Genomic DNA, 23618 nt, shown 5'->3' on the forward strand with positions numbered 1-23618 from the left:
GGCATCTGCTCCAAGCTCCAAGCTCATTCCCTTTCCCATAATGCCCTACCGTTTCCTATCTTCCCTCATATCTTGTTTGCCGTGCCAGTAGTGTGCATCATGGTCTAAAAAGGGATAGTAAGTGGAAACTTTTGCTTATATCTAGGTGTGCTTGTCTCTGATTACCCTTCCTCCCCTTCTGTAGTAACTTGTTTGCTCGTTAGTGTAAAAAAAAAAAAAAAAAGTTTTTTGTATTAGAGTAGTAGTTAGGCCTGCCCTTCCCCTACCTGTGTGTGTGTGGTTTTTTTTGGGAACGTAGTACTTATACCTTTGAGTGCAAGACTGTGGCTGACCAGCCAAAGCCTGTGTTCAAAAAATGTACAGAGTGTGGCCATAAGCTTTCCCCTGCCGATGGTCACACTCTGTGTGTGATATGCTTAGGAGTGGCACATTTATCCACTCAGTGTGCTGTCTGTTCAGGTTTCAACCATAGGGTCCTTAGGGATCATAAGGCCAAGCTAGTTACCAAAGGCCTTCTTCCTGTTGCCATGCTGAGTTCTGCCTCAGCCTTGGTCGCTAGTGCACCACCCCAGACAGAGACTCAACCTTCCTCTTCATCTGGCGATGGGTCCTCGAAGGACAGATCTTCAGTCAGTGAGTCTGACAAAGATAAAGAAAAAGAGAAGGAAAAGGAAAGACGCAGAGAAGAAAGGGAAACAAAAGAAAGGCATCGTAAGAGATCCCCAGACAGGGAGCTTTTTCTCAGCCCTCCATCTAAGACCATGAGGCCTGTTTCTCCTTGGCTCTGGTCGCCGCGTTTCTCACCAGAGCCGTTGGAACATTCGGATGTGAGGCCCTCCACCCCTCTGCGCAGACTAGCCAGATCTGAGTCGGTGGCCTCTTCGAGGTCGACTCTGAGCTTATCGGACAGGATGATGTGGAGATTTCTTCAGACCCAAGTTCAGATGGGAGTCTTGCCAGGTCCCCCTCCCTCTGGATGGGCAACCTCCATGCCTCTTTTCCACCCCATCTCTCCTTCCCCGATCCGTGCTTCGACTTCGGGGCTCTTGGATCCAAGGTTTTTCAGAGCTGGTAGCTCATCGCCGAGGGTTCCTCCAACCTCGACTCCGGCTGTTACCTTGAGTTCCTCTGATCTGACTTGTTCGGATCCGAGTGACTCTCAGAACCGTGGACAAGGAGTCGGACCCAGGGGAATGGATTCTTCGGCTCTGACCCTTTCAGACCCGATGCGTTCCCTCGGACCTTAGGCTACCCTGTCTTCAGCTCCCGTCCCCGCTTCGGATCCGGGGAGGACTTCTCCCTCGGCCTTCGAAGTGGTGGAAAGGGTTCTCTCCCAGGGATTGAGACCCCAGCCCATCCCCTTGGATACCACCCAGGCCCCCCTGGATTTGGCGACGACTCCCTTCATCCTGTCTCAGGAACAGCCCGTGCCAGAGGATCCCCAGGTAATTTTCCCCGAGGAACCCCCTGCGGCTCACGGATCCCCTTCTGAAAGTCCCACTGAAGAGGGCCACCGCAAGCGCAAGTGCAAAAGGAGGCACTTGGACTCCCCCGAGTCCCTCCCCACTGACACTGACTTAGATGAAGGAGAAGGTTCCCCCAGGTCACCTCCCGAAGACGTTTCCTTCGGAGAAATTATGGAGATCCTCCATCAGAGGGGAGGTTAGTCAGCCCCAAAACCTTCTGGGGATGAGTCATTATTCCTGGAGGCCTTTGGCATGGGCCCATCTACTTCCTGGGTGTCCCCACCAGCAGACCCCTTGGTGGACCTCATCACCACGAGGGCATGGAAGGAGCCAGACACCTCTAGTAGAGCCCATCCCCAAACATCCTGACAAGGTTTTATCTCCTCCTTCTGATAGACAACCCTGGTCGAAAGGAGCCCCAGTTGATGCTATGTTGGTTGCAGTGGCCACAAAGAAGGAACTAGCACAGGAGAGATCCTTAGTCCACCCTCCAGACAAGGAGTCCAAGTCGGTGGATAGGTTTGGGAAGCGCGTATACTCATCAGCGACTTTTTCTATCCGTGCGCTGAATTATTTGGCACATGTGATTCGACTTCAGCTTCGGAATTCGCTGAGTCGCCCCCAGAGTCTTTATCGCTGCAGGGCAGACAGCTGTTCTCTGTGAAAATGTCTACTCTGAAGTCAGTCTCGAATACATCTATGCGGCTACTTTCCCATGCCACGGAAGGAGCAGCTAGAGCGGCTGGGACAGGCATAGCCATGAGGTGTCATGCATGGCTCAGATTGTGTCAGTTCGCGGTCCCTTTCAAGGCATCATTTATCAACTCTCCCTACGACGGTTCTTCCCTCTTTGGGAAGACAGTACGTGACACACTTGTCCAGAGCAAAAAGGATGGGAAGACTTTGTCTGCCATCGGAGTCCACTTCTGTAACCCTCATCGGTCCTTCTCTAGGAATCAAAGAGGGCAGAAGAAGATGTGGTTCCGAAAATCTCATTTTTCCCGGGATTCTCAGGACAGCTATTCCCCCAGAGGCAGAGGGGGGCAGGATTGACGCTGACCCAGAGGTCCCAGGAATTTTGGGTCTAGGGAACCCTTCTCTGATAGATCCGGTCAGCAGCCCTGAGGGGTTGCCCGACTGTCCTACTCTGGAGGCAGTCGGGGGACGATTGTCCTTACACCCAGCGGCATGAGAGTCCATTACGACAGATCGCTGGGTTCTTCAGATAATATCCAGAGGTTACTCTATTCCTTTCATTTCCCCTCCAAATGTTACAAAACACCTCCCGGATGGTCCACCCACACACAGGGAGGCCGCAGCTTTAGAGGTTTCAAAGCTGCTTCAAACGAGCCATCGAAAAGGCCCCCCCCCGATCAGTCCGGATTAGGCATCTACTCAAGGTTCTTTTTGGTGCCAAAAAAGTCGGGGGACCTCAGGCCCATTCTAGACCTGTCAACATTAAACCTGTCTGTAGCAAAACAGAAATTCCGGATGGTCACCCTACAAGTTCATTCTACCTTATCTCCTAGAGTGCGACTGGATGTGCTCGTTAGACCTTCAGGATGCTTACTACCACATCAAGATACACAGAAGCTCCAGGAGGTTTCTGCGCTTCTGGCTGGGAGACAGTCACTTTCAGTTCAGAGCCCTACCCTTTGGTCTCACCACAGCCCCCAGGGTGTTCACCGAGGTAATGGCAGTTGTAGCGGCTCACCTGAGGCTTCAGGGTATTCAGGTGTTTCCATACCTGGACGACTGGCTCTTCACTGCGCACAAGCATCACTTGTGTCTGGCCCGAGATTATTTCATTCGGTTAGCAGACCTACTGGGAATTACAGTCAATGTTCACAAATCCCATTTGCAACCAGTACAAATTCTAGACTTCATTGGGGCATGGTTAGACACTTTGCAGATGAAGGTGTTCCTAACTCCAGACAGGATTCTACATCTCAGGGGCCACGTAGCTCAGATAGCGAACTCCAAGTCTTCAAAGGTGAGCAAGGTTCTCTGGGCTCTGGGCTCCATGGCTGCCGCCATATCTATTCTCCCATATGTGCGCCTTCACATGCGGGTTCTTCAATGGACTCTGGCTGTTCAGTGGTCTTGGCTAGATCTACCCATGGAATTTCCGATCAAGATCAGTCACATCTGCAGGACATCTCTTCTTTGGTGGTTAACTTCACTGGAGATAACAAAAGGACTCCCATTTGCATCACCCCCAATCGAAACCACAGTGACCATGGATGCCTCCCAACTCGGGTGGAGGGGACACTGTTCGGGAAGGACACTCCAAGGCATGTGGTCCCAGACAGAGACCAATTTGCACATAAATGTTCTAGAGATGAGGGCAGTGCTTTTAGAGTTAGAAGCCTTTCACACAGTCCTCCCTCTCGGATTGATTGCAATTCAGTCAGACAACATGTCTGTCTTCTGGTGTATCAACGAGCAGGGGGAACCAGATCCTACCCTCTATGTCGCGAGGCCATTAGAGTGTGGGAATGGGCGATTTCCACCTGTCGGTGTCTGATAGCAACACACATCCCGGGGCGCTCCAACATTTTAGCAGACAGATTGAGCCGGGCCATTCTGATGCCTTATGAGTGGTCTCTGAAACAGTCAGTAGCGGAGGAGATTTTCCTGGCTTGGGGTCAGCCTTGCTGCGATCTCTTCGCATCTCCTTCCAACGCGAAGTGCAGTGAGTTCTTCACTCTGATTCCCTCACCAGGGGAAGTCCCCAGAGATGCTCTAGTCAATGTTTGACCCCCTGGGCTTCTGTATGCTTGTCCATCTTTACCTCTCATTCCGAAGTTTCTTCAGAAAGCTTGCCGACTACGGTGCAAAGTGATCCTCATTGTCCCATTCTGGCCTCATCAGGTTTTGTTCCCATTCCTTTGGTCTCATCTCCTAGCTCCCCTGTGGGTTCTGGATCCCTGCCCGGATCTAATTTCCCATCCGTCGGGGGCACATCCGCCCGATCTGGGCAGCCTCAAGCTAACAGCTTGGTTTCTCCAGTTCCGTTAATCGCCAGGACTCCTGGTCTTTCATCCCAGGTAAAATTCATTCTGGTGGCCTCTCTTAAAGACTCCACTAGGAAACTATATTGCAGTAAATGGAAGTGCTTTTCCATTTGGGCTTCACAAAGAGAAATGGATCCCTTTACAGCCCCTGTTCCAGCGGTGTTGGACTTCCTGTCTAGTATTTTTCAGCAAGGAGCTAGTTCCTCCACAGTGAAAGTACAATTGGCAGCCATTTCCAGTTTTCACATTGGTGAAGACGACATGGCCTTAGCCTCCTCTAGGATGTGTAAGGCTTTTCTTAAAGGTACGTTTCTGTTACGGCCCCCTGTCAAGAATTCTGTACCTCCTTGGGACCTTACTTTTGTTTTACAGGCATTGATAGCCCCTCCTTTTGAACCCGCAGCTTAGGTGGACTTAAATTTTTTGTCCTGGAAGACAGCTTTCCTAGTCGCCATCACATCGGCTAAGAGAGTTTCTGAGCTTCAAGCTCTGTCTGCCGTGCCTCCATATTTGGTCTTCCATAAGGATAGGGTTTCCCTTCATACTAACCTTTCCTTCTTACCTAAAGTGACATCTGAAGCAAACCTGAACCAGTCCATTAATCTGCCCGTTTTCTTTCCCAACTTTCAAAATAAAGGTGAATACAAACTCCCATTTGTTGGATGTTCATAGACAACTTCGTTTTTATCTTCATAGAACGAAGTCTTTCCGCAAGACTGACCAATTGTTTGTTTCCTTTTCCAAAGCGTTTATGGGTAAAGCTATTTCTAAAGTTTCTTTAGCCAGATGGATCACTCTTTGCATTTCACATGCCTACAAAGCAAAAGGTTCATCTCCTCCTGGTATAGTTAAGGCTCACTGTACCAGGTCCATGGTGACTTCTGCTGCTTTTTGGTCCAGGGTACCTTTGGATGATATTTGTGCAGCAGCGACTTGGGTCAATTCACATACCTTCATTTCCCTTTACAAATTGGATCTGATTTCAAGGGGTAGAGCATCCTTTGTCTCTGCGGTGCTCAGGAATATCCTTCCATAAGGGCCTCCCAGGATCGGAGTAGCTGGGGGCTCTGTCCCACAGGTTGCAGATAAAATTAAGTTAACTACTTCAGATAAAGAAGTTATGTATTCACCATAATGTTCCATCTGAGTAGTTATACTTCATTTTTCTGCAACATTCCCTCCCCCAGACCTTATCCTGTTTTCAGGTTGGCTATTGGGTTGAGTTGCATATATATATTGTTAGTTGCAGCAAACTCGATCTGAGGGAAGATAGGAGATGGTAGGGCATTATGGGTAAGGGGAGGAGCTCAGAGCTTGGAGCAGTTGCTAGAAAAAAGTTGCTGGCTCGGATCCGATACGGATCCGTATACCCACAGGTTGCAGAAAAATGAAGTATAACTACTCAGATGGAACATTATGGTGAGTACATAACTTATTTATCTATAAGCCTCACCAACCTTATCTGCAAAAAAATGGAATGCATCATTATGGAACTTATTGACAGGGACATAGGCAATCTGCAAGCCATAGACCCAAGCCAGTTTGGCTTTGTTAAAAGCAGATCCTGCCTACTGAACCTGGTGGGCTTCTTTGAACAAGTCACAGATACATTCGACTCTGACAAATCAGTTCACACTGCCTTCCTGAACCTGACCAAGGCATTTGATAACATCCCACATTCTGACATTATCAGTGAGCTAATCAAACTAAATGTAAGTCACTCTGTTATCTACCGAATAGCAAACTGGCTAACTGACACAATCTGTTAGCATGGGCACCATGCTCTGTTTGAAAAGTGTAGTTACTAGTGGTGTCCCTCATGGATTAGTCTTGGGACCACTTCTGTTTTGGTATTTACTTTTCCTAATATCAAGGCTCACATCAAGGGCCTCTGGCTGACAGTTTGCAGATGACTGCAGGCTTGGGAGTTATCCTTGACTCCCCACCTGATCTCCATATTCTTCTGGAGGGGCTAACATGCACCAATAAGTGGACTTGGACCATTGCTTTAAAATAATTGCCAAGAATGCAGCATTGTGTCTCCAGACAAAACAGGGCACCTGTGCACCTACCACATAGGTAACAATCTTTTGAAAGTTAACTCAGCCGTTGGGGACCTGGACACTTTGGTAGACAGCAAACTATCCTTTGATCACTGTGTATCCATTGCCAATCTTATCACCAGATGTATTTCTCCCAGGAAGCTATCATCCCTGTTACTTCTTCTGCCTAATCACTCCCAGAGCAGAGTGTAATGGCTCCTTTGATATGTACCTGTCTTAAGCATATGATGCAGCTTGAGACTGCCTTAAAGCACATTCTTTCTGTTTTCTGATTCTTGCAGACTCTTGAGAGGTGACTTGTGTCTAGCTTACAGAGCTTGAAAAATCCAGTTCTTCTTGCACATCCACAAACTAATAAGTCCCTCAACACCCACTCAAGATATCTTAACTTTCCAATGAAACATAAATAAGACCTGCTAGCAAGATTTTATCTCTCTCTCTCTCTCTATATATATATATATATATATATATATATATAGATATAGATATATATATATATATAGATATGTATATTATATATATATATATATATATATATATATATATATATATATATAGATATGTATATATAGATATATATATATAGATATAGATATATATATATGTATGTATATATATTATATACACACACACATCCCAGAGAATCTCTTATGGAAAAGACTTCCTTTGGATGTAAAGCACAGCGGCTCGTTGACCCTCATTAAGCATAACCTGGATGAATGGATGGACAATTGTAAACGCACCCTGGATCTGGCCTCTCAAGCCCTCACTAAAAGAGGTCAAACCAAGGTAGAAATTAGTAGGTCAGTGGGTACCTATGATTTGAGGAATTGTGATTAGGCTATTAATGGTTCTCTGGATCAATAGCCTAGTGTTGACCTATGAATCTGTAAGTATTCTTTGCAGAGATAAAGGTCTGGTGTAGTAGGCATTGTACTGTGTCTTCCAGTCAACGGCAACATTAAAAAATATGCAAGCCCATACTAGATGACAGTTGTGATCCCCAGTTTTTGCTTCTGGCACAGTGTATCCTAAGATGGCAGGAATTATGGAATGAATGGGCTAAATAGAGGATGGCACAAAATGGTCAAGCAGTTTATCTTTCAGGGAAGGGCATTCTCCTGGCAAATTTGCTGAGCAGTAACATGTCCTTTGTCCATAAGATGACAACTGGACATAAAAACATCCCAACAATAATATTTAGTGAGGAAACACCTTTGGTAGACCCTTACTGCAGCATTTGCTACTGCTCTGCCTCAATAGTTCTGCTTTCTGTGTTACTGTCAATAATTGTAGAAGACGGATTAATTTTCCTTCCCTGAATCGACTATCCTGTTTACATTGCCTCCCTCCTATTCTACTTTTTCAGAAGTTATTACTCAAAACAAGATCAGACAAGGAGAACTTGATTTTAAATCCATCCAATTGATCCAGGCATGAGTATTACACCTTGCTTATGCACCCAGCATCTACATTTCACTTGAGGAGATTGCTATCACAGCAACAAAGCTGAGAATTGTGCACTTGCCTCAAATATATTAACCTATGTATTTAGAGGAATTGGTTTTGATACATTAGTAGAAATACTAGATTATCTGTGTTGAAGCCGGGAGCAAGAAGACGTACCACGAGGAAGACTTCCAAGTGGAAATGCTTTTCACTGTGGCCTAGTTAGGTTTCTAAAAAAAGTTTTCAACATTAACATCATTTCTCTGGATCTGAATTTTAGTATTACATAGTACAGGCCTGCATCTCCTGTTTGGTTACTTGTCATTGTTCCCACTAATTTCCAGTGATTCCATGGTAAAATTCTTTATTAAGTGGTTTGTACATCTCAGGTTTGCCTAACTATGGTCAAACTAGATTTTTAACTTTATGTTGGAAAAGGTAGCTTCAGAGATCTTTGGGTCTGCCTCTGCATACTTTTTTTGTCTTTTAAAACAGTATTTCTAAAGAATTTCTAACCTGCAAGTTTGATGTACAAAAACATTGTACAGCTTTCCACAGAAACAGTTTTATAGAAAACATATCATTCAGTTACATCTAAAGTAGATTGTACAGTGTTTCTAACTAAATTAAACAAGGTGCTTTTTCTCTGAAGTGCTAAGTTAGAAGTGGTTTCTTATGCGCACTTTAGATGTTCACAGGCAGTTAACACTAGTTTGACTGTAATACTCTAATAGATCTTTTTCAGTCTCTTAATCACTTTTTCCTATTTCTTGTTCCAAATTGAATGCAATTGTACATGTAATTTGGGGGTGGAGTGCTTTACCCATTAAGTGCAGAAGCAACTAAATCCTCACTTTTCAAATCACAACTAATTTGTTTTACGGTTTTAGCCTGGTGTTTGGGTCAGTGATGGGGAGGTAACAGTGTGGTCCTTCTTTGTGAGACCTGTTTTTCCCCCAAATTTACTGTAGGAAGTGGCACATCAAAGAAGCTGGCAAAACGAAATGCTGCAGCAAAAATGTTGTCTCGAATCCACAGCATTCCAGTCGATCAACGAGAGGGTAATGAAGCTGAGGCAGATGAAGACCAGTTTTCCATGGTGAGTGCCCAGACTGAAGCATTTCTGCTGTGTTAGCTATGGCAGCTTATTCCTTTTATTTAGTCTGTTATTAATGACAGTTTAGTGTCTGAATGTTGTAGAGCCTAAATCTTTGCTTTGTTTTCTTGATAATTCAGTATGTGGTGAGCAGTAAGTACCAGTTAGGAGAGACAATGTTTTGAATTCTACTTATTACTCTTGTCTGTTAAAATCCCCCCTGTACTCACACACATGAATTCATGTAACATACTCTGACCAGTGAAATCTGTCTAGCTTTGAGGCAGCCTGAGGCACCTACTCCCTTTTGAAAAACTGGGTAGAAAAATGTGCCCATTTTCTAATGTAATGTAATACTCGCTGGACTGTCTCAAATAGTAAAGAATGTTTTCCTGGACTCGTAGGTTCATAGGATATTAGGCTATTGAGATGGAGGCCCTTATAAACCTAGCCAAGAATTTTGCCCATGTTCTCACAAAGTCAGCATCTGTTTCCCCTGTCCAGCAGGGACACAGGCGAGACCCCAGGGGTGTATTTTCTGTTTTCCATCCAGTTGTCCAGGTTCCTCTTAAAGAGGGATAGAGAGGTACTATGCTTTACATGGAGAGAGATTCTATTTCATAGATGGGAGAATCTTTGGGACAGGCATCTATCCTGCTGACAAGTTCTGTTAATGTCAGAGACCACGTTGCAGCCTTGCATGCAGGTTGCACGAGTGGAGTTTGACTTACAGATATGCAGCAACTCCATCAAGGCTGGGTCTGAGATGGCCTTGTATGCCAGACACAGGTCACGTCTGAGCAGTCTGTACGAGACTGAGTAGAGGGACAGGGCTTTTAGCCTATCAGTATAGGCAGGTGATTGAGACCCCGGGTTTCCTGGTCAGGAACCTTTGTGGTCTCTCCAGCTGCTGCATGTGCTTGGCAAGGTACATGCTGAAGGGGGCATTGTACTCAATAATGGGTCTGATAAGGGAGGAGTACAGAGATGTTATGACCGCCTTGTTTCTGGATGAAATACCCTTACTTATGAAGTGGGTCATGTAGAAAGCCCTCTGTACAACGGAGGCAACATGGTGGTCAAAAGTCAGGTTGCTGTCAACTTGGGTGCCCAAGTCCCTCACAACTGATTGCATGCTTAGTACATTGTTGTTAATGTGATAATTAGTGGGGACTCCATTTTCCCTAAAGGGGATAATAAAGCATTTCTTGTCATTCAGTTTGAGGCCATGCTTCTGGCACCAGTCATTTGTTTGGGTAAGGCCCTCTTGGAGGATGTTCACATCACTAGGGGAGTTTGACAACACCCAGCTTGAAGTCGTCTGCAAACTTGGTCAGCCACAGACCACTGGTTTTGGCTTGTACCTCAGAAAATTATATCCCAAACAGCAGAGGCCTCAAGATCAATCCTTGGGGTACACCACTCGTTACAAGTCTTCTACTAGAGGTGGCTTCCCTTATTTTGACTGTCTGTTCTATCAGTGATCCTCTCCTTTGCTCTAAGTTACACATACTGTTAAATGAAAGCAAACTGCACCTGATCCTTTGCTATTAAGAAAAATATCACCTGTTGTTTAATTAACTTGTTTACTGTGTACTTAAACCTTTGGCATCCTGTTCATTATGTTGGGCACTTGGTCAACCACTGGTAAAGTAGTGGTGAGTGTTTATTGAATGTTGATGCTTTTTTCCTGCCAGCTTTCCTCTTCATTCCTCTCCTGCAATCAAAGTACCTGTGACTGGGTGAAGCTGTTCCACTGTTGATGGGACCTGCCTGACCTGCTCTGACTGTTGACCTGGAGCATGTAGTGATCCAGGCTTTACTGATTTACATTTGCTACCAAAATGAGGCTGGGTACAAAGATTACCTCCCTGTTATGTTTCTGTCCTCATGCTTCCACCAGCTAGTTGACCCTTAAGATCCCACTCCTCTATAATGGCCTTGTGCACGATCATGCCATTCCGCTCTACATTTGGATGAAAGTCTACATGGAGGAAGTTTGCATGAAAGTCATAAACTAGAAGGAGTTGCCACTGCAGATATGCCAGAAAAGTCACAGAACATTGTGATGCAGTCTGTGTGCATGCATTTTATGTCTGTGCTGTAGACATATGCTGGGATAATGACCATCTGATCCACTACATTTACTGTCCTGTTTGGCATCGTCAAACATCTTCTGAACTTTAGAGGAAGGAACTTAAAACATTTCCAAGTGAAACATCCAGTAAACTGAACTTTGTATTAGGAGTAACATCCTGATATGTAATGTGTGAAAAAAATATTTTGTTGATGGCATGAATTTTTTTTATTAACAAGAAGCATCTTTATTAAGTTATCACTTTTGACATAGGCAACCATACATTTATTTAAATGAAAACAAACCATATTGACATAGTCCTAATTGCAAGTATTTTACTTCATAGACTGTATCAACATCATTTTAGTTGCAAACGTTATACATCACGTATAATCTACCCGGTCACTGACGATCAAACATTACATAGCTCATTCAAATCCTGCCTTCTTTTAAACCTCATTCCTCCCCTGTAAGTATTGATGTTCTTCGTGTTTCACTGTTGCAGTCATCACACTTGGGTTATCCTGCCAGGGGTAGCCCTCAGTTGGCCCAAATACCAGAGACTTAGTATTTCTGCGTCTGTTGCTGTCGCTTCAGGACTGACGTCAGGTTGTCAGTGGTATAAAAACAGGCAGCCGACGCGATTACATCAGTCTTTCTTGCCGAGGAGCCCGAAGCAAAAGCAGTTCGCAAGAGTGCCGGTCAGCCTCTACCTGAGTTGCCGGTCAGCCTCTACCTGAGTTTTCTTTTCCAAAATTGAAGTTGAAGTCTTCTAAAGCTAAGTACCCCATTGGGGATCCTTTTTTCTTGCTCTAACCGATGTCAGAAAAAGTTAACAATTGTCTCGCCTGTGGAAAGCAAATACCACACCAAGATTTCCATTCTTAGTGCGTCACCTGTTTAGGCCTAGACCACGATGTACCTCACTGCCGGTTTTGTGCTTTGTTCAACCCCCGAACTATTTGTCGTCGGGCCGTTATTTTAGCTAAATACTTTCATTCTCGATCTCCGTATTCCGAAATGGCTTCGGTAAGCCATCTGACTACCAATCTTCTGAAAAAACATAAGGATAAAGACAGAGACAGACCGCACAGGTCTAAAACTGCTGTTGATGCTTCCGTTAAGCTAGTCACCAGTTCGCCGGTACTCAGTGAGGTGCTTTCGCAGCCCCTGATATTCACTTTGATGGATTTGCAGGCCGCTACCAAGGCCCGTTCGGAGTTCGGTATGCTGCGAGACTCTTCTTTGACAACGGAACCTGTGGATGTCTCTACCTTGGATGGATCCAGAGCCGCTGTGCAGGAACCGGCTAGTGAGGAAGTTCTTCGCACTACCAATATTCGACACAAACCAGCTTCTTTCACGTCTTCAGTTCTTTCTAAAACTACTGAGTTTCTAAGGCCAAGAGTATGAGCTACGCCTAAAAAAACGATGACCCTAACTCAAGCGCCTGCTTCCTTGCCACAATCACAGATGCTTAAAATGGCGGAAAACCTTATCATGCTGATTAGGGGAAAGCCAGCCTTCTCCTGCTAAAAGAAAAAAGAGACTTGTCAGTTTTATCTGACCAAGAGTCTGATGCCTCTGAGGTTTCTGATTATGAAGACATGCCCTTATCTACTTATGAGGATTCAGATGCAGAGGAATCCATTCCTTCTGCTTCCCCTCCAGAGGATTTTTCTTTTGGTGAAACCCTATATACTTTGAGAGAGCATTTCCATTGGGAATGCCAGGATTACCCTCAGTCCAAAAATAGACTCAGGGAATTTTTAAATTTACCACAGCACAGACCCTTAGCTATCCCTCCTGTTTTGGATGTTGTGGATGATGTCTTTATGGAATCCAGTCTAACTGCTGATACTTTACCTCCTGCTCCCAGAAAACCTGACAGGTACTACAGAGTCCCTGACTCACAAATTTCTCTTCAAAAATCGTACTGCTGACCCATAGGTCATCTCCTAAGGACCTAAAGGAATAAAACCAACTACAGCTAAGAATCCCACTCCCTCGGACAAGGATTCCTGAGCTTTAGACAGATGGGGTAAAAGAGTATACACCTCTGCAACTCTTGCCATTAGAGCATTGTTTGCGTCTTTTGGCTTTTCCCGGTTAGGGGTCGCCACAGCGGAAACTCTGGTCCGCTAATGATTGGCAGTTGATTTTTACGTACCAGCTTGCCAGGCCTGACGCACAACCTTCAACGAAGGTACACCCATTCACGCACGTCTCCAAGCAGAAGACGCTCTAGCTGAGAATCGAACTGGACAGCGTCTTACTGTGAGGCGACAATGCTACCGCAGCACCAATGTCAAAATAAATTGTGAAATACCGGCAACATACTATGGAACTTAAGCAAAAATGATCTACCTTCCCTGACTGTGCAGAAAATAAAGAATTACAGGAGCTTATACATTCTGCAAGCCAAGTCAGCAAGCATACCCTGCAGTGCGGGTTTGATACCCTAGAAGCATCTTGCAGGGCAGCAGTCACGGGTGCTGTACTTAGAAGGCATGCCTGGCTTAAGGAGCAGACCTTGCCAGACCATGTCAAATCAAAATTATTGGACGCACCTCTGAACAAGGACAATCTGTTGGGCACCAAAGCAGAAGAGGTATTAAAAAAGTTGGAAGAAAAAGCTAAGTCTATGCAGACAGTCAAAGATTTTTTGCAAGTGCAGCCTCCAACATTCAGTAGGCATTGCCCCTCAAAATATTGGTCCTTTCCAGCCCCTCAAGGCCACCTCAAACTAGACCTAGGGGAAACAGACCCTCCCCAGACTACAGTCTCAGGGTGTGCAGAGATCTAAACAATGGAGTACCGCCACTTCTAAAATGGGGAGTGCTAAGCCACCATCTTATGGAAAGAATTCACAATAACTTTTCAACTCCTCCCCTCACCTCTGCCCAATTGCTCATGCCCCTAGGAGGAAAAGTTGCCCACCATGCAAAAAACTGGACCTCCATCACCAATACCATAGTATCCCAGGGGTACAAATTTTATTCCACACATTGTCAACCCCAAAAGGGTTCCCAGACCTTCTTCCAAACCAGTGGGCAGAGGCACAAAACCAAGTTCAGTCACTGCTCTCCATAAGGGCAATTCAGCCTGTTCCTGCAGAACAGATAGACCCAGGCTTTTATTCCAGACTTTTCCTGGGGTTTACTATCAAAATTGCGAATAGCTATGGTCGACCGTCGTATGCTCGAACGCATAAGGTCGAAACACAAATGTCGAAGACATCATAATCAATCGAGGAACGGTTTTACCATGGGTCGAGGCAGGGAAGGTGGTTGTAGTAGGGAATAAGACTGTACACCTACCTCGACCCATGGTAAAACCGTTCCTCGATTGATTATAATGTCTTCGACATTTGTGTTTCGACCTTATGCGTTCGAGCATACGCCGGTCGACCATAGCTGTTCGCAATTTTGATAGTAAACCTTTTCCTGGTACCCAGAAAAGAGGGCACCTGGCACCCAATCTTAGATCTAGCCATTCTAAACACCTTCCTGGTGGTACCAAAATTCAAAATGCTCACCCTACAGCAGCTTCTTCCTGTGCTGTCCAAAGATGCCTGGTTAGCCACCCTAGACCTAAAGGAGGCTTATCTGCACATCCCAATTAAGGTCTCCTGCAGGAAATATCTACATTTCAGGGCAGTTTATATGCATTATCAGTTATCTGTACTTCCATTTGGCTTATCCACTGCTCCCAGAGTTTTCACAAAATGCCTGGCTCCAGCCATTGGCTATTGCAGACAGAGAAATATTCACATTTACCCCTACTAGGACGACAATCGCCTGATTCAGGCAGACAGTCAGGAAAAGCTGTTGTAGCACCTGACATTTGTAAAGGTCCTTCTAACCTCCCTGGGGTACACTATCAATGAAAAGAAATCCAAACTAATCCCCAGTCAAAAAATTGTATTCCTGAGAGCAAGCTTGGACACAGCATCCCAGATGGCATTCATTACTTCAGAAAAACAAGCCTATCTGATGGGCTACTTCTCTCAAATGGCCACCAGAACCCAGCTATCTGCAAGGCAAATCCTGCAAACTCTAGGGTTCATGGCCTCCTGCATTCTACTAATTCTATATGCCAGACTGTATAGGAGGAAACTTCAGTGGTACTTAAAAAAGTCTTTGGTACCAACATTCTCAGGACATGGAAACTATCATACCTATGATACCTAGTCTAAGGAAAGAGTTCCTTTGGTGGGCAGCAGCATGCAACCACAACAAGGGGCTTCCCTTTACACAACCCCATGCCACCCAGCCCCTAACCACAGATGCATTAGACTATGCATGGGATGCACATCTGGATGGCAGGTGCATTCAGGGCCACTGGACCCCAAATCAAATTAATTTGCACATCAACCAAAAAGAGATGCTAGCGGTCCAGCACACTGTGACAGCTTTCAGATCCCTACTCTCCCCAGGGCCTCTACTAATCAAAACCGACAACACCACAGTGATGTGGTACAGCAACAAGCAGGGGAAACCCACTCTTACCCACTCTGCAGGCTAGCCATGACCCTGTGGAACATGGCCTCAGCCATGCATATTCACCTGCAAGCTGAATTCCTGCCAGGCAACCAAAACTCTCTGGTGTACAACTTAAGCAGAAATCTCCTAGACCCACATGAGTGGCAGTTAAACCACAACACCTACAGCCTTGTGACCCAGAAATGGGGTACTCCGAAGGTGGACCTGTTTGCCTACCCTAACAACCACCAGCTCAGCAAATTCTGCACCAGGGAACCTCACAACAAGGCCTGGAAAATGGATGCCCTATCCTTCCAGTGGGCAAAACTCTCAATCTATGCATTTCCCCCTCTACCTCTTCTTACAAGAGTATTACTCAAAATAAGGGAGGAAAGACCAAGGGCAATCCTGATTGCCCTAGACTGGCCACACCAACACTGGTGCCCACTACTGCACAGTCTGTCACTGTTGCCTCCATTGCACCTCCCCCAGATCCCAATTCTGCTGACTCAGCAGGAGGGATAGTTTTTGCATCTGCAATTGCAGACTCTGAACCTTGCAGCCTGGCTTTATTCCTTGACTTCTCCTCCAGTGGCCAGTCTAAGCAAGCAGGTCCTGGATGTCATACATGAAGCCAGATGACCCAGTACTAGAAAATCCTATGCTGACAAGTGGAAAAGGTATTGTTCCTGGATCCACACTAAAGGAACGGATCCAGCACAGCCCTCCTTATCTCTCATCCTGGATTACCATCCACAGGGGCCTATCCTTCTCTTCCATTAAGATCCATGCCTCTGCCATCTCTGCTCATTACAACACTGAGCCACCTCTCTTCTCACACCCTCTCATCAATAAGTTCCTGAGAGGGGCTAACAACTTAAGGCCACCAAGAAGAGCCCCTACCCCTGCTTGGGACCTTAATTTTGTGTTGGAAAAGCTCATCCTACCCCCCCCCCCCTTTGAGCCTGCAGCTTCAGCATAGTTAAACTTCCTCTCTTGGAAAACAGCCTTGCTTCTGGCCTTCATTTCAGCTAGAAGAGTGTCTAAGCTACAAGCACTTATGGCTGTGGAACCCGTCATTATTTTTCATGCTGTGACAGGGTCTCCCTCAGGACTAACCCAACTTTCATGCTTAAAGTGGTGTCCAGTGTGGCTCTCAACCAACCTATCCATTTGCCTACTTTTTTCCCTAGTCATCAAAATAAGGGGGAAAGGATCCTGCACTCTTTAGATGTGCACAGACAGCTCAGATTCTACCTTCATAGGACCAAGCCCTTTAGGAAATCTGGCCAGTTACTAGTCAGCTTTGCACCAGGGGCAGAGGGGAAGGCCATATCAAAAAAAAAAAAAACATCTCCAAATGGATAGCACACTGTATCCATTTTGGTTACAAATACCATGGGAAACCACCCCCTCAGGGGGTCAGAACGCATTCCACTAGGGCAACTTCAACCTCTATAGCGTTTCTCAGAGGAGTCCCTACCAGGGACATTCTGGAAGCTGCTACTTGGAGTTCTGTTCATACCTTCACCAAGCATTACCACCTGCCTATCTTTTCCAAATCCAGGGCGGGCTTTGCAGATGCAGTCCTGCAGGGCATCCTAGCCAGCCCCAACACTTCTTGACTGCCTCCACCCATTCTTCAGCTTTGGGAATCAACCCAAGTGTGATGACTGCAACCGTGAAACATGAAGAACATAGTACAGTTGTTTACACTTACCATAAAATGTAGATGTTTGAGTGCATTCACTGTTGCAGTCCTGGTTACCCACCCTCCAGACCCCTTATCTCTCTCTCTCTCTCTCTCTCTCTCTGTGTTCCTCACTCCTTACAGGGCTATTGGTATTTACTTTTTACTGGTGGTGTTTTTCCACCATAACTTAGCTCCCTGTTTGGGGGCTCCTGGCATTCGGAGTAAGAAAAACTGATGTAATGGTGTCGGCTGCCTGTTTTTTATACCACTGACGACATGATATCAGTCCTGAAGTGACAGCAACCGATGCAGAAATACTAAGCCTCTGGTATTCGGACCTACTGAGGGCTGCTACTGGCAGGATAAAGTACAGTTGTGTACACTTACCATAAATGTAGATGTTCAGGTGTATTCACTGTTGCAGTCATTTCATCTGGGTTATCTGCTTGCAGGTAGCCCTCAGTCGGCCTGATTAACAAAGTCTTGAGTCCTGCATCAGTTGCTGTCCCTTCTTCCATGACGTCAGGTCATCAGGGGTATAAAACATGCAGCCGACACCATTACATCAGTTTTTCTTGCCCCAGATGTCAGGTGTCCCCCTAATGGGAAGCAGTTAAATATAAAAGTACAAAGATATACCTCCAACAAAAAAGCAAATACACCAAAAAGATTTTTAAGCGTAGTAAAGGAAAGTAGAGGTATAGTCAAAAGAAGTTACGGGGCTGGAGGGGAGGGTAACCAGGACTGCAACAGTGAATACACTCGAACATCTACATTTATGGTAAGTGTACACAACTGGACTATGTTCTTCGTGTTTCACTGTTGCAGTCATTACATTTGGGTAGATTCCCAAAGCTGTGGTTGGGAGGAAGAATTTAGATAGCATTAGGGCCAGCTATAAGGCCCTGCAAGACTGCAGTGGCAAAGCCAGCTCTGGATTTAGAGAAAATTGGCAAATGATAATGCTTGGTGAAAATATGTACAGAACTCCAGGTAGCAGCTTCCAGGATGTCCCTGGTAGGGACGCCTCTGAGAAAGGCTGTAGAGGTAGATGCAGCCCTGGTGGAGTGAGGTCTGATCCCCTGGGGGATAGGTTTTCCATGGTGCTTATAGCAGAAATGAATGCAATGGCTTATCCATTTAGAAATGGTTTGCTTTGAAATAGCCTTCCCCTCTGCCCCTGCAGCAAATGCCACCAGCAATTGTTCTGGTTTCCTTTGAGGTTTAGTCCTGTCCAAGTAGAATCTAAGTTGTTTGTGCACATCTAAGGAATGCAGTATCCGTTCCCCTTTATTCTGTGGATTGGGAAAGAAGGTTGGCAAATGAATGGACTGATTAAGAGCAACACTGGATACCACCTTGGGCATGAAGGATGGATTGGTTCTGAGGGACACCCTGCTCATATGAAAGATTACTGCCATAAGGGCCTGTAATTCAGATACCCTTCTAGATAAAGTGATTGCTAAAAGGAAAGCTGTTTTCCAAGAAAGAAATTTTAAGTCTGCAGTAGCAGCTGGCTCAAAAGGAGGTAGAGTGAATTTCTCCAAGACAAAGTTAAGGTCCCAGGCTGGGGTTGGAGCTCTCCTGGGTGGTCTCAAATGTTTGGCCCCTCTGAGGAACTGCTTGAGCAGTGGATGAGAGAAGAGGGGAGGTTCTGTGTTATAATGAGCTGAAATGGCTGAGGCGTGGATTTTAATGGAGGAAAAAGACAGGCCCTTGTGAAGCATCTCAGTTAAGTATTGTAAAATCTGAGGTAAATTGGATGCTGCTGTGCTCATCCCTTGAGATTGGTTCCAGGCACAAAATCTTTTCCATTTTTCAGCATAAGATTTTCTAGTACTAGGCCTCCTTGCCTCTAAAATGATAACCATCACAGGTTTGCTGAGGGATGGTAAAGGAGAGATTAAGTAATTAGCCAGGCTGTAAGGTTCAGTGTTCGAAGCTGAGGGTGCAGAATCTATTTCTCCTGCTGAGACAGCAGGGAAGGAGTCTGAGGCAGGTGCCATGGAGATAACCATGACACACTACGCAGGAGGGGGAACCAGTGTTGGCGCGGCCAGTCTGGAGCAATCAAAATCATCCTTGGTTTGTCCTGTTTGATTTGTAGTAGTACTTGGGAGAGCAGAGGCAGAGGGGGGAAGGCATAGACTGATAGGTTTTTCCAGCTGAAGGACAGAGCATCCACTTTTCAGGCTTGTTTGTGGGGAGTCCTTGTGCAAAATTTGTCCAATTGGTAGTTCTGGGGAGAGGCAAACAGGTCTATATCTGGGCTCCCCCATTTGCTTGTCAACATGTTGAAAATCCTTAGTTCCAGTTTCCACTCATGTGGGTCCATGAGTTTTCTGCTTAGTCCGTCTGCCAGTGTATTTCATTTTCCTGGCAGGAATTGAGCTTGTAGGTGCACTTGGTAGTTCAGGGCTGTGTTACACAATGCCATGGCTAGTCTGCAGATGGGGTAAGAATGTGTACCCCCCTGCTTGTTTATGTACCACATAACAGTGGTGTTGTCTGTCTTTACCATTAGTTGTCCTGGAAGAATGTGGTCCTTGAAGGCTGTCAGAGCATTCTGTACAGCTAACATTTCTTTTTGATTGATATGCAGGTGCATTTGACTTGGGTTCCATTTCCCTTGAATGCACTTCCCTGCCAGGTGAGCCCCCCATGCATAGTCTGATGCATCTGTTGTTAGGGGTTGGGCAGCAGGGGGTGGTGTGAAAGGTAGTCCCTTATTTTGGTGGCAGGCCTCTGCCCAGCAAAGGAACTCTAGGCATAGGCAAGGTATGATAGGAATCATTGTTTCTAGGTCTTGAGAATGCTGACACCATAAGCTTTTTAGATACCACTGTAGTTTCCTCATGTGCAGTCTTGCATATAGAATTAGAAGAATGCAGGAGGCCATGAACCCCAAGGCTTGCAGTATTTGTCTTGCAGATAGCAGGGTTTTTGTGGCCACTTGTTTGAAGTAGGTTGTCAAATTAATTTGTTTCTCTGGCGTGTGGTAAGCCATCTGGGAAGTTGTATTCAAGCTTGCTCCTAGGAATATAATTTGTTGACAGGGTACCAGGTGTGATTTATTTTCGTTTATGGTGTACCCCAGACAAGTTAGAACCCTTTGTACAAAAGCCAGATGATTCAAAAGTATGTCCTGGCTTTCTGCCTGAATTAGACAATCGTCCAGGTATGGGTATATTTGAATATTTCTTTGCCTGCAAAATGCAATAATTGGAGCTAGGCACTTTGTGAGTACCCTGGGCGTAGTAGATAAGCCAAATGGCAGTGCAGAGCGTGTAGCCTGCTTTGAAGCGTAAGTATCTTCTGCAAGATTCCCTGATTGGGATGTGCAGATATGCTTCTTTTAAATCTATTGTTGCCAACCAGGCATCTTTGCTTAGCATAGGAAGTAATTGGTGAAGGGTCAGCGTCTTGAATTTTGGAATCTCCAAAAAGGTGTTTAGAGTAGACAGGTCCAGGATAGGATGCCATGAATTGTCTTTTCTGGGTACCAGGAAAAGTCTTGAGTAGAAACGTTGTCCCTTTTCCTCTTCTGGTACCAGTTGAATAGCCCCCATGCTTAAGAGGGAAAGTACTTGTTTTTGGGCCTCTATCCACTGATTTGGGGGTAGGTCCGGCTACCCTCTTGGTGTTGGCAATGTGTGGAAGTGAAATCTGTATCCCTGGGACACTATATTTAAAACCCATTTGTCTTGGGTAATGAGTTCCCAGTTCTTTGCATAGTTCATAGATTCATAGTTCATAGGTGTGTACTAGGCTAACTGCCCTGGAGCCTATATAAGCCTAGCCCAAGAAGATTCCCTGGCATCATGCCACCCAAAGTTAGTTCCCAGTGCCCCTGTCAAGCAAGGCCACTGAAGTGATCCCCGGGGTGAACTTCCTATTGCCCATCCACTCGTCAAGATTTCTCAAAAAGAGGGCCGGTGAAGTGTTCTGCTTGATGTGAATGGGAAGTTTGTTCCAGAGTATGGGAAGTCTCTGGGTTAGGAACCTGTCCCTTCAGCATGTTCTGTTTATTGTGGTAATGAGGTTTAGGTCCCTGGAGCCTGTGGCATGGAGGGATTGTGGTTTCTTTAGGTGTAGCATATCTAGCACCTCTGGGGCAGACATGGCTTTGTAGGTCAAGCAGAGATCGCCTCTAAGTAGGCGATAAGAGACAGAGTACAGCTGGAGTTTTTTTGAGTCTGTCCATATAGGGCATGTGTCTAAGGCCTAAGATCGTCTTAGTGAGGTATTTTTGTGGCCTTTCCAGTTGTTGTAGGTGTCTAGTGAGGTACATACCAAATGGGGCATTGTATTCTATAATAGGTCTAATGAGGGATGAGTAGAGAGGGATTATGACCTCTTTCTTCCTGGATGAGAAACCTTTTGTAATGAGATGTGCCATGTAGAAGGACTTCCTGATTACAGTGGTAATGTGATTATCAAAGGAGAAGGTGCTGTCATCCTGTGTCCCCAGGTCTCTTATCACACTTTCAGTGTTTAGTGGACTACCTCCTATGTGGTAGTTCATGGGCACCAAATTTTTCCCAAAGGGAATGACAATGCACTTTTTGGCATTGAGCTTAAGGCCCTGGTTCTGGCATCAGTCATTGGTGTCAGTGAGGCCTTTGTGTAGAATGGCTACATTCAATTGAAGAATCAGTAATGGCTCCCAGTTTGCAATCATCTGCGAACTTGGTCAGCCAGAGTCCCTTTGTGTTGGCTTGAACTTCAGACAAGTAGATGCCGAAGAGGAGAGGACCTAAGATCGATCCCTTTGGGACACCACTTGTAACTGGTCGGTATTCAGATTTGGAGTCTGCTACTTTCACATTGTGGGTTCTATCAGTGTGCCAGTTGGCAACCCATCTTATGACATAGGGGTTTATGTCTAGTTTATTGAGTCTGTCTATGATTCCTGAGTGACGGATGGTGTCGAAGGCCTTGGCAAGATCTAGGTAGGTTGTGTGAACTACCTTTCCCTCATCCACAGCTCTGTTGACAGACTCGGAAGAAGTCTATCAGGTTGAACAGACATGATCTACCTTTCACAAACCCAAACTACATGGGGCCCACAGTTTGGAGATTCCCTTTTGTCCTTATTTATAAGGTCCATGATGCACTCCATAGCCTTACATATCAGACTCAGACTAATCGGGTGGTAGTTCCCAGGGTCTGTAGTCACTCCCTCTTTGTGGAGTGGGATGACCATAGCAGTGCACCATTCGGTAGGAACAAAGCCTGAAATGAGGCTGTGATTGAACAGGGTACTCAGGTGTGGTGCCAGTTCACTTTGTAATTCATGTAGAATACAGCCAGGGATATTATCAGGTCCCATGGAAGCTGTATTCTTGGCTTTGGACAGTGTGTTTTTTTACCTGTGTAGCTGTGATAATAGGGACTTGGCATTCCTCGGGTATTGTGATAGGCCCTTTAGGAGGTGAAAGGGGGGTAAAATTTGCACTGAACCTGTTGGCCAATATGTTGGCAATATCAGTTGGTTCTGCAATCTTTTCCCCCAAAGGGGCAGTCAATTGATAAGTGCTTGGAAATTTTAAAAGGAAGTCATTGAGACAGTTTACCATAGGGGGTAGTCTTATTATTCCTAGATTTGGAAATGGAGGCCCCCCACTGCTTAGTTCTGTGTGTCCCCTGGGACTGAAACCTGTGGTTTTTGCTGTGTCTGGGTTTGGCTTGAGAAGACCTGGAAGGGGCTGGAAAGGACCAATTCTTAGAGGGCCAGTGCCTACTAAATCTAGGATGCTGAACTTGTAAAAAATCTTTCACAGTTTGCATAGATTTAGCTTTATCTTCCATCTTTTTAAGAACTTCCTCAGCCTTGTTGCTAAACAGGCGGTCCTGATTTAAAGGAGCATCCAACAATTTAGCTTTAACATGATCAGGCAAAGATTGCTCCTTAAGCCAAGCATGCCTTCTGAGCACAGACCCAGTAACAGCAGCCCTGCAAGAGGCCTCTGATGAAAACCACATTGCAAAGTATGTTTTCCAACTTGTTCAGCAGAATGCATTAAATCCTGTAATTCTTTATTTTCCATACAGTCAGGAATCAACATCATTTTCTGTTTAAGCAGTCCAATAACATGTTGCTGATACTTTAACATATGAAACTGGCAGTTTAAACCCTAATGGCCAAGGTTGTAGAAGTGTAAACCTTCTTACACCATCCATCCAGTGCCCTGGAGTCTCTATCAGAAGGGGTAGGATTTTTAGCAGTAGAAGCCTTAATGCCCTTGGGCCCCTGTGAAATAGTCTCTGGAT

The 23618-nt window shown here is 45.4% G+C and overlaps 1 protein-coding gene across 1 annotated transcript in view; it reads left to right on the plus strand.

Annotated features, from left to right (window-relative positions):
- Positions 1-23618, plus strand: part of TARBP2 (TARBP2 subunit of RISC loading complex) — a 272258-nt gene that overhangs the window by 188885 nt on the left and 59755 nt on the right. The window contains exon 6 of the mRNA XM_044083924.1: positions 8967-9094. Within this exon, the coding sequence (XP_043939859.1) occupies positions 8967-9094 (128 nt within the window). The remainder of the gene's footprint in view (positions 1-8966; positions 9095-23618) is intronic.

This window comes from Protopterus annectens, chromosome 9.part0 (genome assembly GCF_019279795.1).
Source record: "Protopterus annectens isolate FY-2018-M chromosome 9.part0, PAN1.0, whole genome shotgun sequence".
NCBI lineage: Eukaryota > Metazoa > Chordata > Ceratodontiformes > Protopteridae > Protopterus > Protopterus annectens.